Consider the following 19,188-nt stretch of genomic DNA (forward strand, 5'->3'; position numbering starts at 1 on the left):
GACAACAATCATTTCTGGAGCAGATGAAAACTTGCCCTTTGAAGGTGGACAGAGTGCCCACCTTTACTCTGATCCAAGTTTTCCTTTAAAAATAATATTCTCGGGCCTCCCCAGTGGCGCAGCGGTTGAGTGCTGGGTTGCGAAGCTGCCCGCAGCCTCTGCGGCGCCGGTTCGATCCCCGGCTGCTCCCCGGCCACCGGAGGAGGGTCCCACATGGCGCGCAGACCTCTCCTGCCGCCTGCTGCTCCCCTTCGGTCCTTCTGCCTGCTCTGCTCCCCGCTCTGGTTCTGGTGAATTCTCTCACCCTCCCGCGCTTCTGACTGTACCCAGTGCTTGTATGTATAAACAAACAAACAAATAAATAAATAAATCTTAAAAAAATAATAATAATATTCTCAAACTTATTTTCTACTAATCTTGAGTCCCCCCCTTTTATTGAGTTGCCAAATCATTTACATGACTGTAAATTTTGGGAGTGCACCTTCACATGTGCACGCTTCACTCTGCTCCACCAAAGCTCCAGGGCCAATGTCTGTCATCACCTCTCCCTGGATCTCCTCTAGCCCCCACTTCCTCTCTGGGAAGCAGTCTGTTTTTCAGAACCTAGAACTATTTTCACTGTGCTTCCCCTGTTTGTTTGGCTATTTACATTCCATAAATGAGTGAAATCATCCGGTATCCTTCACTTTCTGGTTTATTTCACTTAATATAAGAACCTCAAGATCCATCATTTTGTCTTAAAAGGCACTATTTCATCTTTTTATTTATTTAATAATGTACTGACATTTTCGTTTTTAATTTTATTTTATATACTTTTTACATTTTTCATTTTTGCACAATGTATGCATTTTCATCTTGGTTATAGTCCCCGTACAATTCCCACCCCCCTTATTTTGACCCTATTCCTTCCTCCCCTAGCCCCGCCCCCATAGTGTGTGTGTCTGGTTTATAGTTGCTTGTTGATTTTGATTTTTACTTTATTACAATTTGTCTTTTTCCTGGTCCCTTATTTAGGTTTTCTAGATTCCGGCTATGAGTGAGACCATCTGGTATTTTTCTTTTTCTTTCTGGCTAATTTCGCTGAGCATGATCCCTTCCAGTGCCATCCACGTTGCTGCAAATGGCATGCATTTATCTTTGTGCATATGTACCACATTGTGTATATGTACCACATCTTCTTGATCCAGTCATCTATTTTTAGGCATTTGGGTTGTTTCCATAGCTTAGCTATTGTAAATAGTGCTGCTATAAACATAGGGGTGCAGGTGCCCTTTTGAATTAATGATTCTGTGTCCTTTGGGTAAATACCTAGGAGTGGAATTGCTGGATCATATGGAAGCTCCATCTTTAGCAGGTTGAGGAGATTCCTCTCCATAGTGATTGGACCAGTCTGCACTCCCACCAGCAGTGCAGGAGAGTTCCTTTATCTCCATATCCTTGCCAACATTTGTTGTAGCTACCTTTTTTAAGATGTGCCGTTCTCACTGGTGTAAGATGGTATCTCCTGGTAGTTTTGATTTGCATTTCCCTGATTACAAGTGATGCTGAACATTTTTTTCATATGCCTGTTGGCCATTTGCATTTCCTCTTTGGAGAAGTTCCTTTTTACAAACTCCATTATTTGTGTGATCAATCCTAATCACTGGTGTACTACTACTATTGTCACTTCTGTCCATTTTTTGACTGTTGTTTACTTTGTTTTTGTTGAGTCTCTTTGTTTTTGTTGAGCTCTTTGCAGATTTTTGTGATCAGGAGCAAAGAATATGCAATGGAACAAAGAAAGTTTGTTCAATAAATGGTGCTGGGAAAACTGGGTCACTACATGCAAAAGAAAGAAGCTTGACTAGCATCTCACACCATGCACAAAAACTAACTCAAAATGGATTAAAGAACTAGACATAAGACCTGAAACCATAAAACATGTAGAAAGAAATATAGGCTAAACACTACATGACATACACCTCACGAACATCTTTAAAGACTCATCACCCAAAGCAGTGATAGTGAAGGCAAAGATAAACAGCTGGGACTACATCAAATTAAAGAGCTTCTCTACAGCAAAAGAGACAGTAACCAAAACAAAGAGACATCCCACCGATTGGGAGAAAATTTTTGCACACAACACTAATGATAAAGGACTGATGACAAAAATATTTCATCCTTTTAAAGAACTGAATATTGAGTATGTACTCCACAATTTCTTTATCCAGCTGTCTGTCAATGGCTATTTAGGCTTGGCTGTTGTGAATGCTGCTGCTATAAACACAGGTGTGCATAAATCTTTGTGTCTCATATTTATTGGGTGAATACCTAACAGTGTTATTGCTGGATCATAAGGATTTCCATTTGTTGTTGTTTTTTAATTTGTGGGATCTCCATATTGTTTTTCATAGAGGCTGCACCAAATTGCACTCCGACCAGCAGTGGATGAGTGATGCTTTTTTCTCCACATCCTTGCCAACATTTATTTCCTGTCTTTTTTTTTTTTTTTTTTTTTTTTAAAAAATAGTGGTCATTCTCACAGGTGTGGGGTGATAGCTCAAAGTGATGTCGAGCAGTTTTCATGTGCCTATGTTACATCTCCTGTGGACAAGTGTCTAGGCCTTCTGCCCGTGTGCAAATGTCTTCTCCCACGACACAGGCTGCCTTTTTGTTTTTGCGGTGGTTTCTTCTGCAGTACAAAAGTGATGTAGTCCCATTTATTTTTGCTTGCTTCCCTTGCCACTGGAGTTGCATCCCCACATACATTTCTGCGGTTGATGTCTGGGAGTGTATCACCGATGTTTTCTTTTATGTACTTTAAGGTTTCAGACCTTGTATCCGTCTTTAATCTATTTTGAATTAAGTTGTCATTAACAGAGTTAATGACCTAGATTCATTTTTTGCACACTGCTGTTCAAGTTTGTATGCTATATGCTTTTGTTCCCTAGCAACTTTTCACATTTTTTTATCTTTGACCTGTGATAATTAAATGATGTATCTTAGTCTAGGTCATTATGCATTTAGAAATTTGAGTATTTATCTGTTTCTTGGACACTATCATTAGATCTTTTCTTAGAACTGGAAAGTTCTCAGCCATTATTTCTTTGAATAAGGCCTCTGCTGCCTTCTCTCTTTCCTCACTTTGAGGGATGCCCACTATCCTTAAGTTTCTTCTTCTCATAGAGTCTGATGATCACATAGTTTCTTCATTTCTTCTAAATCTTTTTCCAAATCTTTTTCCTCTTCCACTTGAGTTATTTGAACACTTTTATCTTCTATTACTGAAATTCTTTCATCAGCAAGATTAAGTACATTTACTAAGCTTTCCATGGCTGTTTTCAGTTCTTTCATCATATTCTTCAATCCACCATTTCTATTTGGGGTGTTGTTTTTTTTTTAATCGCTTCAATTTCTTTGGTGTTCCTTTTGTTCCCGGATATCTTTTCTGATATTCTGAACTTGCCTTTTTATGTTTGAGCATCTCAAACTTTGTTGAATATCTTCATGATTGCCATTCTGAACTGTTTGCTCCTCCAGTCTGGTGTCACAAAGCTTGGGTTCAGAGCCCTAATAATTTTCTGTATTGCACTGAGCTGTGCCTTCTTTCACATACCCTTTATCCCCCCTTCAACAGTTGGCATAGTAGCCTTAGTTTTGGTATTCTTGTTTATCACAATGGTGGGGAGCAGTGGGAGGGAGTGGGAGCCCAGATGAGGAAGTGCTCACAGTCCTGGGTGGGTAGGGTACATTAGGGCTGGGCAGCTTGCACCACAGCTTCTCTCTCTGCAGTCAGACCAAGCTTTTCTCTGTGCCCAGAGCCTGCTTCCCTGGTCCTGTCTCAGTGTTGCAGGACTGTGTGGTTTGGAGATTTTTCTGTGGCCTCAGGAGAAAAGGGTGGGGGAACAGCTCTCTGCTGCTGCTTACACAATACCCAGACCAACTCTCTGGGACCCATCCATCTGTCCCAGGGCTCAAACAGCAATGTATTACTTCATATTCACTGCAGAGGTTCCCTGTACCAATCGTATACCAGAACCTTAACCTCCCCAATGGGGTTTGTCCACCAGGAATGGCTGTCACTGTCTGAAGCTCCCCTCACAATCTAACATCAATGAAATTTCTTAAAAGAGGCACATCTTTACCTTTAGCACCAGGCAATAGTCTGTAGGTGCTTTGTATTTGTTCCGATAGTCCTGTCCATAATAAACATTGACATGATCCAGCTGGAGAAAGCACACTAGATCCCGAGAGACCTAAGAAAAAAACACCCAGATGACTGAATTAACAATAATCCATAAACAAGCAAAAACCATTAACTGAAAATCAAAACTTTAGCAAGTAGAAACTACTGCTACTTTGCTGAAAACAACAGTTATATTCTCTATAAAATATTTCCTTCTTTAATCTATGATACAACAAAAACAGCCCATTTTACTTACTGTCTTGTCATTCACAATGAACACTAACTTGCTTGGAAAGCATAACTTTTAAAAAGACAATAAATATAGTATATAGCATGTTAAATACAATACAGTATAACAGAGCTCACTAGAAAGAATGAAAAAAATAGTTTAGTACCTGTAACATGTCTCAAGCGCAGTGTTTCTCAAGTCAGAGTTTCCTTATCAATTAAACTCTCAGGATAGTGGTAAAGAGCTTTAAAACAGTGCTGACACCCAGTAAGCACAGAAATGATAGCTATCAAGGGGGACCCTCAACACAAGTATGTGATGGGCCTCCCTGGTGGCCTAGGGGTTAAATCTCAGTGCTATGACCCTGACAGCCTGAGTTCAATCCAGCAGACCTCTCCTGTCTCGCCCGCTACTCCCCTCAGCAGTGCAGTTCACCTGTTCTGCTCTTCACTCTGGTGAATCCTCTCATCCCTCTCCCCCTGGACCTCTGGCCTGCACCCCAGTTCTTCTACACAAAAATAAATAAAATTTAAAAACAAAAAATTAAGACATATGTTACCCAAGCAAGGCTGAAGTGCCTGTAATCCCAGAAAGCTCTCCAAACACAAGCAAAATTTACTCCAGCAGATGTTTCAAAAATTATACAAGCATGATTTTAAATTTGGCAAGAGAACTGAGATGATCCCACTGAAGACCAGCGAGTGAACCTTAGTAGGTTTTCTCTTCATTGTAATAGATCAATAAGAAAAGAATGTCTCACTCAAGTGCAAACAAATCAGAGCCTAATTTCACCTTATCAGCACACTCACTACAGATTAAAATCAATTAGCATAAAGAGAAAGCGCAGAAGTCAACCAAAGAGACACACCTTTGCTTTTCCTTTAGGGACATAATAGATACCAGATGCTCGCAAGAGAAAATAGCGCTTTTTCCAGGACTTCTTGCCATCATCTTTCAGCCAAAGGACTCCTTCAATTTCTGGTACAGTGACGGAACTTCCACAAAAACATTCCTAAAAGAAGAATATGATTAGGAAAGATATCCTTGGGTTCTCAGAACACAGTTGTGTTTACCCTTGTGAAATGTATGACACTGTAATTAAACCAAAACAGCTTTGTATTATAATGATGCTGCTAACTTTACTTCGATTAGAAATTTTAAAACTATTATGACAATTTAAAAATATTTATTAAGCAAAAATGCCAGACATACTTTTACTTAACACTGTTTTGAATTAAGTTGAAATGTCAACTGAGCTTGTAGGGCAAGTAAAGGATCAGGCTTTTCTGCCCTCCCGCCATTAGGATTGATGATGGAATCCTGCGGTCCTGAATGCATGCCTGATGGCGGGCACCTGGAGTAGGGTGTGGACATGCATAGGTAGGTACACCTGGGATGAGAGACGGGGCTTATAGGGGCGGCGTCATGGGGGTGCCAGCGGAACAGCAGGGCAGAAGGAGCACAGAGAGGCCATGAGAGACAGCTGGAGAGCCCAGAAAGAGTGAAAACTTGCTGGGGACTGGGAGGCCTGCCAGCCTCCCGGTCCCCTGGCCCCCCTGCCTGCCAAGTACCTGGTAAATCCCAATAAAAGCCTGCAAAAGCTACTGAGGGCTGCAGGACTTCTCCTTCACCCGTCTGCACGGGATCATAGAAAATTTGCTGTGCTCTTCCCGCTGCTACAGAGCTACATTTGTAAAGAGCGTAATTGTACTAAATTTAGTGCCAGAGCTAACTTACATTAGACTTTTTATCCAAATTAACACATTTAGATTAGCTTTCAAGCTACGTAGGATCATATATATTCCTTAAAAGCAACATGCTAAGTGAATGATTGAACCTGGGTTATAATTTAAAAGCAGGGCATTTATTTTTTAATATTTAACACTAAGTTGAAAGGAATGTAAACAAACTAAACTTTTCTTTTTTTAAATTATATTTCTTGAGGTAATGATGATTTACAACACTGCATAACTCTGTGTGTTTTAGGTGTAAAGATTCACACTTAGAGGATTTTTTGAAATTGTAGCTACTATCACTAAAAAAGCCTGAGTGCTGATCTTCATTTTCCAAATTACCTTATTGCTACCTAAGAGTTCATTCAGGTTTCAAACATACAAACTTATTTGATCTTAGTTCTCTCACATTAGCAAAAACCAAAATTTCAATTGTTAAAGCTTTTGTTATTACACCTCAAAATAAGGAGATATATTTTCAAAATGATAATTATGATTTTAAAATACTGTTTGAGTCACTTACAACTAAGACTGGAAATACTTTATAAACAGCTAACTATATTTGGTCTTTCCTCTGGTGAGCAGATAAAGGAGCACCCTCACACCCATCACTGACCAGCCTTTTCTCCCACTGATCAGCCCCTAAAACCACATTAATACTTGCAGTCCTCTAGATATTGCTTGATAAATACTCTACTTTGGTTCCTCAGTTGCCGAACATTCAAACAGTTGAACTCTCACCATCAACTGATGGAAGAATATAGGTTTTTCTAAGTACAACTGTATATAAAGAGGTGCTAATATTTTATGTGTAGGGTAGAAAGGGGAGGAAGGAATCCATACCTCCAACAGCACTTCTTTGTTTCTATCTGCCATCTCAACAGTTTCCTTTTTCCCCAGGAGATAATTCTGAAAAAATGAATAATTGAAGGTCAGAGGATAATCCCATTTGATTATTCCCTGGGCACAGGGACATATATGATTTTAACTGAAAACACAGTCTGTATCAATTTCTGCCTAGGCAGAGTGAGGTATGTATGCCTTTGAAAGGCATGTGCATGGAATTTATCACTAAAATGCTTAATAATGGCCTCCTCCTTGCGTTATCCATTTGTCTTGAATTATTCCAGTCAGCTCTCCTCCAAATCATGAGGTGATAGTACATGCAACAGTTGGCAGATACCCTTTAGTACATTAATGAAAGCTATACTTACAGAACCTGAAGTTAGTAAGTTATTAGTATATGACTAGACAAGTTTTCTTACTGCTGAGTTTACCTGAACCAATGCAAAAATATTAATCTGTTTTGGTTTTTAAAGAAATTCAAAATTATCTGAGATTACCATAATCTCATTTGTTTGATTCAACTAAGACGTGAATTCTAATTATTACCCTACATATGCCCAAATATGTATCTTTCACTAACAACTTCCAAAAAAGATGTATCATGGTAAAGCTGTTTGAAGGACAGCTAGTCAGTATCTTTTTAACACTGCTATTTTTCTTTAAAATCAGGTTATCTTCCCTCACCTATGCTTTTTATAAAATATTGGAATATAAGGAAATGTTAACTCAAACATTATTTTGGGGTAAGCAAAAATGCCAAACAAATCAAGGTAAAATATGGAACACCACTGATCAAGGTTATTTGGATTTTTAAAAAGTAATTCAAAAAAGAAATCAAAATAAAGTGGCAACGGGAGAAACGGCTGAAGTATAGAAACTTAAATATGTAAGTACTTTTCTTTGATGGATGAGAAACTCACCAAATAAATAGGTGGGTTCAATACAGGCTGGATTACAGAGTGCAGAAACCTGGTAACCTCTTTGAGGCCACACCTGGGCCCCAGCAGACTTTCCCCCTCAGCAGCAGTGAGTGCTCCTGTGGGGCTTTGCAGTCACAATGCTAGTCTTTTAACTCCATTAACTTAGCGGTAATAGAATAATATTTTAAAAGCCTAACGGCTATAAATTATTCAGACTCACCTGTGGATTTTTGAAAAGTGCGTATTTTTCTATACGCTCCATAAATATAAGCTTGTTTTGGCTATCCCTTGTCCAATTAAGAAGATTTTCAACCAAGTTTTCATGGTCTTCAAAGATTCTCTCTGTCTCAGAATGAAATAGCAATTATTTCATTAGTATTCATCAGCAGTGCATTAAAGACATGAAAACATGCTAATTCACATCAGGATCACAGAACCTTAAACAATACTACAGTCTTTGGCACTTAGAAGTTATCTTGTCTTCCCTCATTTTTCAAATAAGGAAACAGTCTATTAGTATTAAAAGGGATCTCAGCAAGGGCAATATATGGAAGAAATAGGACATAAATTAGGTCTTCTGACTTGAAACACTGGTTTATAGCCTTCAACCTTTTTCCCACTCTGCCTTAGAAAAAAATCTGCATTTCATAAATTCTGGTATTAAGTACTTCTAAGAGTACTCATTTCTTGTTACTTTAAATTTTTCTAAGATGATTTCATACTTTATCCATGGATTTTGTTTATTTTTTTTTTTTTTTTTTTAAATAACTTTTTTTTTTTTTTTTTTTTTTTTTTTTATAGAGGCATGTTTATTTATTTATTTGTTTGTTTGTTTGTTTTGTTCATACATGCACTGGGTATAGTCAGAAGCGCGGGAGGGTGAGAGAATTCACCAGAGCCAGAGCAGGGAGCAGAGCAGGCAGAAGGACCGAAGTACACCGCTGAGGGGAGCAGCGGGCGGCAGGAGAGGTCTGCGCGCCATGTGGGACCCTCCTCTGGTGGCCGGGGAGCAGCCGGGGATCGAACCGGCGTCGCAGAGGCGGCGGGCAGCTTCGCAACCCAGCGCTCAACCGCTGCGCCACCGGGGAGGCCCCGGATTTTGTTTATTTTTTAAATTACTGAGTATCTGATGGCTAAGAACCCTTTTTTTTTTTAAGATTTATTTATTTATACAAGCACTGGGTACAGTCAGAAGCGCAGGAGGGTGAGAGAATTCACCAGAGCCAGAGTGGGAACAGAACAGGCAGACTGACAAAATACACTGCTGAGGGGAACAGCGGGAGCGGCAGGAGAGGTCTGTCACGCCATGTGGGACCCTCGCCGGGGATTGAACCGGCGCTACAGAGGTTGCGGGCAGCTTCGCACGCAGCCCAGTGTTCAACTGCTGTGCCACCAGGGGAGGCCCAATTTTGTTTATTTTTAAACATAAATGTATTTTCTGATTTCCAAGTTAGGAATCGAGAACATCTCCAGTATACTGAATATATAGTTCAAAGGACATACTTTATACGCTGGTGCTTATGGCTTATTATGTCAATCAATGTTTGGAAGTATTCCATTTCTGCATGAAAAGAACAATTATTTCCCCATTATTAGATAGTGTTCAAAACAGTTATCTATTACATTAAACCCTTTCTCGTCTGCTTGAGTATACTGATAACTGTAAAAGTTCTTAGGTTGGAAGTTCCATGAAGACCAACTTGTGAATTTTTTTTGGTAGTCCTATTAATTTCTGATTTATAGATTTCAATGCTATTAAAATTTAGAAGGATTGTATCTTCCTGGTGAAGGTGTGTGGTTCTCTTTATACCTAGTGATGCATTTGGCCTAAAGTCTATTTTGCCTGTCATTCACATATATTACTCTCTTTTGGTGTCTTTCCACATTCCTTTTGCTTTCAAACTTTCTGTGTCTTTTGTAAACAGCAAACAGTTGCATTTTCTTTATTCATCCTTCCTAACAATCCTTGCCTAAATGAATAATGTACCTTTATCACCCTATTTTGGAGTCTTAGTGTAGTGCCCTGTGTGTCTTTTGTTCATTCAACAAATACTGAATGACGACATATTTGGAGCACTGTGCTATAAATTATTATTAAAGACACAATAGTCAATATATAAAAGATAACAGAAATATATATGGATCTTTAAGCTACAATCATGGAAATATTCCAGAAACTAGCACCCAAACATTTTCTGTGTATCATGATGTTGAACTCAAATCTTTCCAGTTCTCTAAGAACAATTAGAGATGAGTATTACTAAATACATTTTATACGTACTAAAGTTCCAATGACTTATGGTTTATTTTTGTGGGTTACATACGTGCATTCTGAGAGAAAAAGGTTAATGAATTTTTATTTCTATGGAAACTGCTGTTAGATATTTATAAATACAACAGGTAGTAAGAACAATGCAAATACATTTAAAAAAAGTTGAAATTGCTTACTGATTCAATGAAAGTCTAACTAAATGATTGTTGCAAAGGTTCTGTAACCATATAACCAATATTACAAAAAGTAACTTTTAAAAGAGTCACTGAAGGATTTTTAAAATTAGAAAAAGCCAAATAAAAATATAAATCATAGGAAACTAAGACTTAGTTTTAGCACAGCTAGTTAAAAATAAGAAAGATGTGTTTTGTTTCCCCTGAAAGTCAAATGCTGGTATAGACTTAATTACAAATGTGAATAAATAAAATGTTCTTTAAGACACAATATTGATTACTGTGTCTTAAATAATACTTACTAATATATAGCAAAGTGCTTCAAATATGTAGTTATTCAGTACTTGCTGAATGAACAAAAGAAACACAAGGGACTACACTAAGACTCCAAAATAGGGTGCTAAAGGTAAATAAAATGGTTCATTTATGCAGTTCTTAGTTGAAAGGAAAAGAGCACTGTTACTTTAAAATTTTTGTTCTAGCCGTAAGAAAATCTGAAGTGGATTGGAGATGATTATGTATTCAAAGATAATATTTATTAGCCAAGTAACATTACAGAAAAAAATACATGAAGACGTCTCGCTGGGTTTTATCAATATGGAAACTTGTATATACACAAAAACTGAAGCATAAATAAAACAACGTTACTAACCCATTTGTAACTCAGAGATGGTTTCCACCAAGGACCAATCTAAACTGTAACCGCAGTGGGATTTGTCCATCAGGTTATCCAGCACTTGTCTCACTGTCTGCCTCTCATCCACCATCATAGTTTTAGAACTATCGTCAGACATATGGATTCTAATCACCAGCTGTAACAGGTAAAAAGGAAATGAGATACAAACCAAGGAACAGGCACTCTAGAAATTTCTTCCAATATTGAGTAGTTTTCAGATTAATATTCTTAAATATAAGTTAAAATACAAATAATGATTTTATATTCAAGAAAGATACTCTAAATAAATATCAAATAACCTACCTAAACAAATTTACATAATTAAAAAAAATATGACAAGAGGTAAGACTATGTAATAAGATTACTTTGTTTTACTCTCTTAGGAGAATTTAAAGCCAGAAAGTTATTCTTTTATAATGAATTTATTCATGAAAAATAAATTAGAAGTACCCCTCTATCTACCTCTTTGTATCTTAGTGGTATATTAAGCAAGACAATTCTTAATAAATCTGTAAAGCTGACAAAAATCCCAAACCAGGGAAAAAATCCCAAATATCACCTTTTTTACTTGTGCCTCTTTAATTTTCTCTAGAGCAACTCTGATCTTCTCAGCTTTCAGTTTTGCTGCCTGTTCTTCCTGTGGACACAAAGCACTTTAGATAAACTAATGCTAAAATAATGAGAACTTTTGAGTTTTTTTTTTAATTCTTAACAATGTTCTTAGCATTGAATTTTATTAAGACTGAAACTGACACATTATATAAAACACATTTGAAAAAATAACAGCAGAGAGAGAGTATATGTATTAAAAACGAACATTTTTGAAAATGCAGACTGAAGATCTCTTATAATAAGACTAGATTTCATATTCCAGAGAAAAAGCAATCTGCAGTAATTTGATTCTGTCAATCTGAAGCACATGAATTTTGGGTTCTGAGGACAGGGAAACTTAAGTATATAACGGCTGCTGACCTGCCAGTTTGTTATACCTGCATAAGCCTTTTGCTCTTAAATTGTATGACCTCCAAAGTATGGGCAATCTTTTGCATAATTATATTTTGTTCTGTTATGCTGAAAGGGTATCATCATTAAAATAGCAAAAACACCACCAATCCATTTCTTCACAAACACATAAAAATCCTTAAAAGAAAAAAAGGTGGATATGTTCTTATTAATATAACACTATATAAAGGCTACATTTATATCTTAAGCTTTACTCTGCTTTGGAAAACCCCACAAGTCAATGTCTCAGATCAGTAAACTGAAATTTAGTTCACCTAATTCATTCATGATTTTTTAAGCACTAAATTTTCCAAATATTTAATTTACTTTCTAATTTAACTAAAATAAAATGATTAAAAACTTAGAAAATTTAGATTACAACTAGTAATAAAATTATCAAGAACTAAAACTATACTTTAAACCATTTGTCTATTTTTTCCTACAATAAAATATACAACTGTAATACTGGTACTTACTTGTACTTTCCAGCAATAAGCCATAATGCACTGTTGCATTACTCTCCAGTTGAAAATAATTCAAGTAAGTAATAAACCTTTGCTTATAAAGAATTACTTTCTAATTTTATGCTTTTGATTACCCTGGAAAACATCTAAGTAAAAGAAACTGCCATCTTAATATTTCTTCAATGTGCCATTAAAAAAAAAAAAAAAGAAAAAAGTCTATTACATCAAACTTTATCTGCTCTGGATTGTGACTAAAAATCACAATCCATGTGTTATTCCTCATTAAAAAGCTAAAGAGACTGGGACAAAAAACAAAATCAAAACCTCAAATCATTTAACAGATTTGTTTCCCTTTCTCCTAAATTGAACTGGCTTTCGATTGTTTACGAACTGTTAACATATTCCATTTTATACTCTAGCTGTTTTCTCTCATTCCAAGCTTTATATTTACTACTCTGTGGAATAGAGAAGAAAACAGTGGTTAGGAAAGACTGAGGGCTTGTTTGCTAGAAATCTGATCCTTTTCAATGAAAGGAGTCAGTAAATTAACATAATAACCACGGCCTGGAAATACTATCTGTAAACCCAATTAGAGAACAAAGAACTTTATGTTAACAATGGAGAAGGCTAAAATAAAACTTGATTCTTAGATTATTTTATATTCTTTTGATGAAAAGATTAAATTATCCTACCCCCTATATGCAAATAACAATTATAAAATATACTATGTATTATAAATACAAAAAATTTCTTTTTAAATGAAGTTATGAAGGAGAAAAACTCATTAAAGTCTCAGTTTCTGGTATTCTGGGTCTTAGAGAAAATAAGCAAACACCAAATGTATTTCTGATGAGTGGTGCACTGCTCTATAAGAGAATCTTAAACACTAGACTTTTTGGTGTTTATGAAGTCAGTTATTTAATAGTTTTTTGGGGAAAGAAAAAGGGAGTAGAAGTTTTATGAGTCTTTTCTCAAAGGGATAATGATCTTAGGTTCAGCATGGCTCACTTGCCACAGCTTTACATTGCTAATGAATGGCTGTATACAGTAGTAAACTTAACCAAGGCATATTTTCAAGTCTCTGAAAAGCAAATTTAAATAAAATATGATGAGGAAAAACTGATACACAAAATCAATTCTTGGTATATTAGGATTATAAACTTCAACTTCTAAAAGGCCAGATTCTTCCTTTACATTATAATTAACCTGCAGAACTGGGGTGGGGGTGGGGGGGAGTCTAGTTATCCTCAAAGCCAAAAATCAATTAAAAAATAAAAAAGAATATTCTAGAGGATGAGAAGACAAGCCACAGACTTGGAGAAAATATTTGCAAAATAGCTATCAGACATATCTGATAAAGGTCCGTTACCCCAAATATACAAAGAATGCTTAAAATTCAACAAGAAATGAGCCCTATTAAAAAGTGGGCAAAAAATCTGAACAGATACCTCTCTAAAGAAGATACACAGATGGCAAATAAGTTATGAAAAGATGCCCAACACCATATGTCATTAGGGAATTGCAAATTAAAATAATGGAGATACCACTACATACTATCAAAATGGCCCAAATCCAAAACACTAAAAACACCATATGCTGGCAAGGATGGCAACAGAACACTTAATCATTCATAGTGGGAATGTAAAATGGTACAGCCACTTTGTAAGACAGTTTGGTGGCTTCTTATAAAACTGAATATACTCTTACTAGACAACACAGCACTCATACCAAAATGAGTTGAAAACTAACCTTCACCCCAAAACCTGCACAAAGATGTTTTATAGCAATTTTATTTATAATTGCTAAAACTTGGAAGCAGTCACGATATCTACAGGTGAGTGAATAAACTGTACTATATGAAGACAATGCAATATTATTCAGTGCTAAAAAGAAATCATAAATGCAGATTACTAAGTGAAAGCCAATCTGAAAAGGCTGCATACTATGTAATTCCAACTATATGACATTCTGGAAAAGTCATGAGAAAGGAAACAGTAAAAAGATGACTAGTTGGGAGAGGTTGGTAGGGAGTAAATAGGCAGAGGATTTGGGAAGCAGCTAAAATAATCTATATATTATCAATATAATGATGAATACATGTCATATATTTGTCCTAACCCATAGGATCAAGAGTGAAGCTTAATGTAAACTGCGGGATATATTACAAAAACTAGGTGATGGTGATAAGTTAATGTAGGCTCAGTGGTAACAAATGTTACCACTCTTATGAGGGATGTTAGTGATGGGGAAAGCTATTACATGTAGGGGGAGGGAGGAGGTTTATAGGAAATCTCTGTACCTTCCTCTCAATTTTGCTATGAATCTATAAATCTAAGCAAATCTTATATTTCCTTAAATCTAAGAATTTAAATATTACACTCTGATACTGGTTATAAATACAAAAACAGTACTTTCATATTCAATTTGTTTCAGTAAATACTTACTGCCAAATACAACAAAATACAGCCAGTGCTATCTTTTGAAGAAGTGACCTAAAAAGTCTTAAATAACCTATAGGATTTGCTTAAACTTCCAGATCAGTCTGTGCTTCGCAGGGTAAAAGGAAAAATGTTGACATATACGAAGAAAGAATTAAAGAAACACCTGAATGTATCAAATCAATTAACATACATTAATTTCCTAGCCATCAATAAGAAACCATTTTTTATGCAAAGTAAAGCTAAGTGGGGGTTAATTTCTAAATTCAGCGTTTCTACTATTTGCCCAAAGTATTACTCTTGACCAAACGGTCTATGTTAAAACTGTCTCAAATTCAGGGCCTCCCTGGTGGCACGGGGATTAAACACAGTGCTGTCAAGCTATTGCCAGCCACTACAGCTGGCCAGGGAGCTAACCCACAGGGCACAGCAGACCTCTCTTGTCTCGCCTGTTGCTCCCCTCAGCCGTGTATTTCAGTACATCTGCCTGTTCTGCTCCCCACTCTCTTTGGTGAATCCTCTCACCCCCTGCACCTCTGGCTTACACTCCAGTTCTTGTATGCAAAAATAAATAATCTTTAAAAGAAAAAAACTGTCTCAAATTCAAATATGAGAGCTAAGCAAAATTTAGTTTATTCTTCTCCAGAGGTTATTAACAAGGATATTCCAAGCAAGAAGAGTCTCAAGAGAAAATTGAAACAGAAAAGACACCTCTAGCTTTTAACAGTTTCACTAGCAGCATCACTAGAGAAAAACTGGAAAATGAGAATATATCAAATTGGAAGGTTCATAGTATTTTATGCTTCCTCAGAAAGTTGTTTTTATTTATAATGTTTAAGCCATTACCTTATCTCTTAACCGTGACAACCTGAGAAAGGGAGACACTGTCTTAAGCTCGACGTGTGTTGTACATTACAGGAAACACCAATATATCTGTGCTGATGTGTTTAGATTATTTACTTAGAAGATCTCTTAATAGCTTATTTATAAATAAAGGCAAAGCAAATCTTTGTTCAACAGATACGCAGTTCATTGAATACATGTTCAAAACTGCACTCCAACTTTAATACAAAGAACTTTATTTTTTTTTTTACTACAAAGAGCTTTCCTCACTGAATGTCCCCTTTTTGTGAATGCTGACAAACTTAGGTCTTCTACCCCTTATCTTCTGACTATCCCTTTCACGTTGCTTGCTCCACAGCCATTCCAAATGTAAGTAAAAGATACTTCACACACATAACAACTTAATTCTCCTACTCTTCTTAAAAGAGCAAGAAACAACCCATTTTCTACCTGAAAAACTCCAATGTGGCTATCAATAACCATCAAATGTCAAGCCTCCTCAAATTTACACAATGAACAAAAACTGGGTGAAGATCTTATGATTAAATGAAAGCCAATGCTGTGGTTACAAAGTGTTAGGACATTCTCTTTGGTGTAAAAATGAGAATACTTACAGAAAAAGCTCCAGTTGCTCAGAGATGGCTAGAGAATTCCTTCCACTAAGAAGTTATGAAGGTTTTGGGTGTTTCAAAACAAATCTGATAGAAATTTAAGGTCTAAATAGTAGTTTCTATGGAATTTCACTTACCTCACAGCTTATAAGTTATATAAATTAAAATGATTCAAAGAAGGGCCTCCCTGGTGGCGCAGCGGTTGAGCGCTGGGTTGCGAAGCTGCCCGCAGCCTCTGCAGCGCCGGTTCGATTCCCAGCTGCTCCCCGGCCACCAGAGGAGGGTCCCACATGGTGCGCAGACCTCTCCTGCCGCCCACTGCTCCCCTCAGCAGTGTACTTTGGTCCTTCTGCCTGCTCTGCTCCCCGCTCTAGCTCTGGTGAATCCTCTCACCCTCCCGCGCTTCTGACTGTACCCAATGCTTGTATAAATAAATAAATAAATTTTCAAATAAATAAATAAATAAAATGATTCAAAGAAATCTCGGAGTGGTAACAGTTTAATGCCATTGAAATGATCTAGCCTACAAAATCTCTCAGAGCCAAAATAATAATAGTAACATCTAGTTACTTCTCAAGAAGAAATCATTAAATTAAGAACATTCTTACTGAGAACTAAAACTGAACACCTAAAACTGCCAAACACTACAAGGCACGTTAATGGTAGTATCTCACTTACATCACAACAGTAATAGAAGGCCAATATTATAATTATAGCCATTGTACTTATTAACAAAGGCCTAGAAAGACATTGTTCTAAGCTAAGTCACAAAGTGACTGTTCTTTCCACTATGATGTTTTGAGACCACGGGCTTGAGTTTCAATGCAGGAGACAGAGTTCCTGCTCTCATGGAGTGTTTACATATAATAAGAGACACAAGACAATAAACCAACACATGTGCCAGTTAGTGATAAGGCCTATCGGGGGAAAAAAGGATAAGGGAATAAAGAGGGACAAAACCACTACCCTGCATTAGATCAGATCAGAAAAACCTTCAGATTGGCACCCAGAGATTAAAGGGCATCAAACCAGCAATGTGTCCTTGGCTCACTATTTTCATTTATGGTGTGACAGTCCTATGCTGCCACTACTGGTACTCCCAGAAGAAAGGAGTTGGCATTGCTTGTTTTTGCAAGGCTCCCAACTTGGAGCTTTACTGAAAGTTATTTCATTAACAGTGGTATACTGGGCCTCCCTGGTGGCCCAGGGGTTAAATCTCAGAGCTATCACCGCTGCACCCTCTGCACAACTCCCACTGTTAGCCAGGGAGCTAACCCACATGGCACAGCAGACCTCTCCTGTCTTGCTAGCTGCTCCCCTCAGCAGTGTTATTTCAGTAGATCCACCTGTTCTACTCCCTACTGTCCCTGGTAAATCCTCTCACCTCCCCCTTCCGGCCTACACCCCTGTTCTTCTATGCATAAATAAATCTTAAAAAATGAAACAAAACAAAAAACCAGTGGTATACCAACAATTGAATCAGTAATAAAAACAATCACCATTTCCCCTTGCTGGTTTGACCTAAGCACAGTGCTACTGTGTTCATTCTACTGTGTACACTAGCTACCAGGTGTTACAATGCCCTACTTTGGGGAAGTGCAGATCAGAGGTGGATCAGTAATTGGGACACCATGCTCTTTGGCTAAGGAGAAACAGACTGCTACACAGGTGGTGTGCAGAGGTATAAACTCACTCACCTTCAAAACAGCCAGGTGCTCTACTGCAGAAGGCACTGACATTGAGCAGCCCCTGTGGCTTGGGTTATCTAGGAATTTCTGCCATCTCCTTGACTCCATCCTCCACTCTAAATGTGTTGGTTCTATGCTAATGAATCACATTCCTGTTCAAATTTCTTGTTTTATGTAAGCAGGGATATACAGGAGGTAACCAGAGGCAGAAATTAACTACATACACAAATAATGCCACCACTTGGGTAATAGGGGAAAATATGATCCCAGCAGGGATGGCTCGATGCTATAGCAGGTATCAATCATCTCTCTGGCAGGAGAGGAGATATTATTGAGTGCATTTACCCAAAACCTACAAAGAACAACTCTCTCTGTAGTAGGAACTTTGTTTTGCTCACGGCCACACCTCCAGGGTTGTAAACACTATCTGGCACATAACAGGTATTCAACAAAATTTTGTTGAAAGGATATAGGTTATTCTCATTGGCTTCTCACTTCATTTAGGAAAAAAAACATAACCCTTTGAATGCGCCTTGAATAATCTGGTTCCTACCTACCTCCTCAAACCTGAATCAAGCTAATCATATCTTCATTCAACTATTATGACCCAGCAACAGTTTTCTCAGCTAACCAAACATGACAAGCTCTTTTCCCTCTCAGTCCATCCACATGGAACACTCCTACTCCTCACCTTCAAGCTGGCTTTTCATCCCTCAAGCTTTAGTTAAATGTCACCCCCTCAAGGGTCCTTTCTGTTTTTACCATCTAAATGAAATGTTAAGCCTTATCCTCTCCTCAGTATTCTCTATTGCTTTACCTTGTTTCCATCACGATATTTAACATGACTGAATTTTTTTTCACATGCTTGCTTGCTTGCTCGTGTAATTTTTTATTTATTGTTAAACAAGTCAGCATGTTTTTCTTTTTCCATTGAGGTAACAATTGATTTACAACACATTTCAGAAACACAGTACACTGTACTGTTCCAGGAGTATATTTTCTTACCTCCACAACTGTTTATCTCTCACAATGCCCTCACTGAATGTCACCACCCACCAGCTGACCCCCGCTGCCCATTTCTTCCCTCTCCATTTCTGGTAGCTTATTAATGTATGTTGTTCTTTTTTA

At 37.3% G+C, this 19,188-nt stretch overlaps 1 protein-coding gene across 1 annotated transcript in view; it reads right to left on the reverse strand.

Annotated features, from left to right (window-relative positions):
• The window catches only part of RAPH1 (Ras association (RalGDS/AF-6) and pleckstrin homology domains 1), an 83,075-nt gene that overhangs the window by 13,280 nt on the left and 50,607 nt on the right, over window positions 1-19,188 (reverse strand). The window contains 6 exon segments of the mRNA XM_037523898.2: window positions 4,125-4,235; window positions 5,263-5,406; window positions 6,971-7,036; window positions 8,114-8,235; window positions 10,991-11,150; window positions 11,574-11,651. Of these exon segments, the coding sequence (XP_037379795.1) occupies window positions 4,125-4,235; window positions 5,263-5,406; window positions 6,971-7,036; window positions 8,114-8,235; window positions 10,991-11,150; window positions 11,574-11,651 (681 nt within the window).

Source organism: Talpa occidentalis, unplaced genomic scaffold (assembly GCF_014898055.3).
Source record: "Talpa occidentalis isolate TD23 unplaced genomic scaffold, MPIMG_talOcc4v2.1 talOcc4.3, whole genome shotgun sequence".
In the NCBI taxonomy this organism is placed as follows: Eukaryota; Metazoa; Chordata; class Mammalia; order Eulipotyphla; family Talpidae; genus Talpa; species Talpa occidentalis.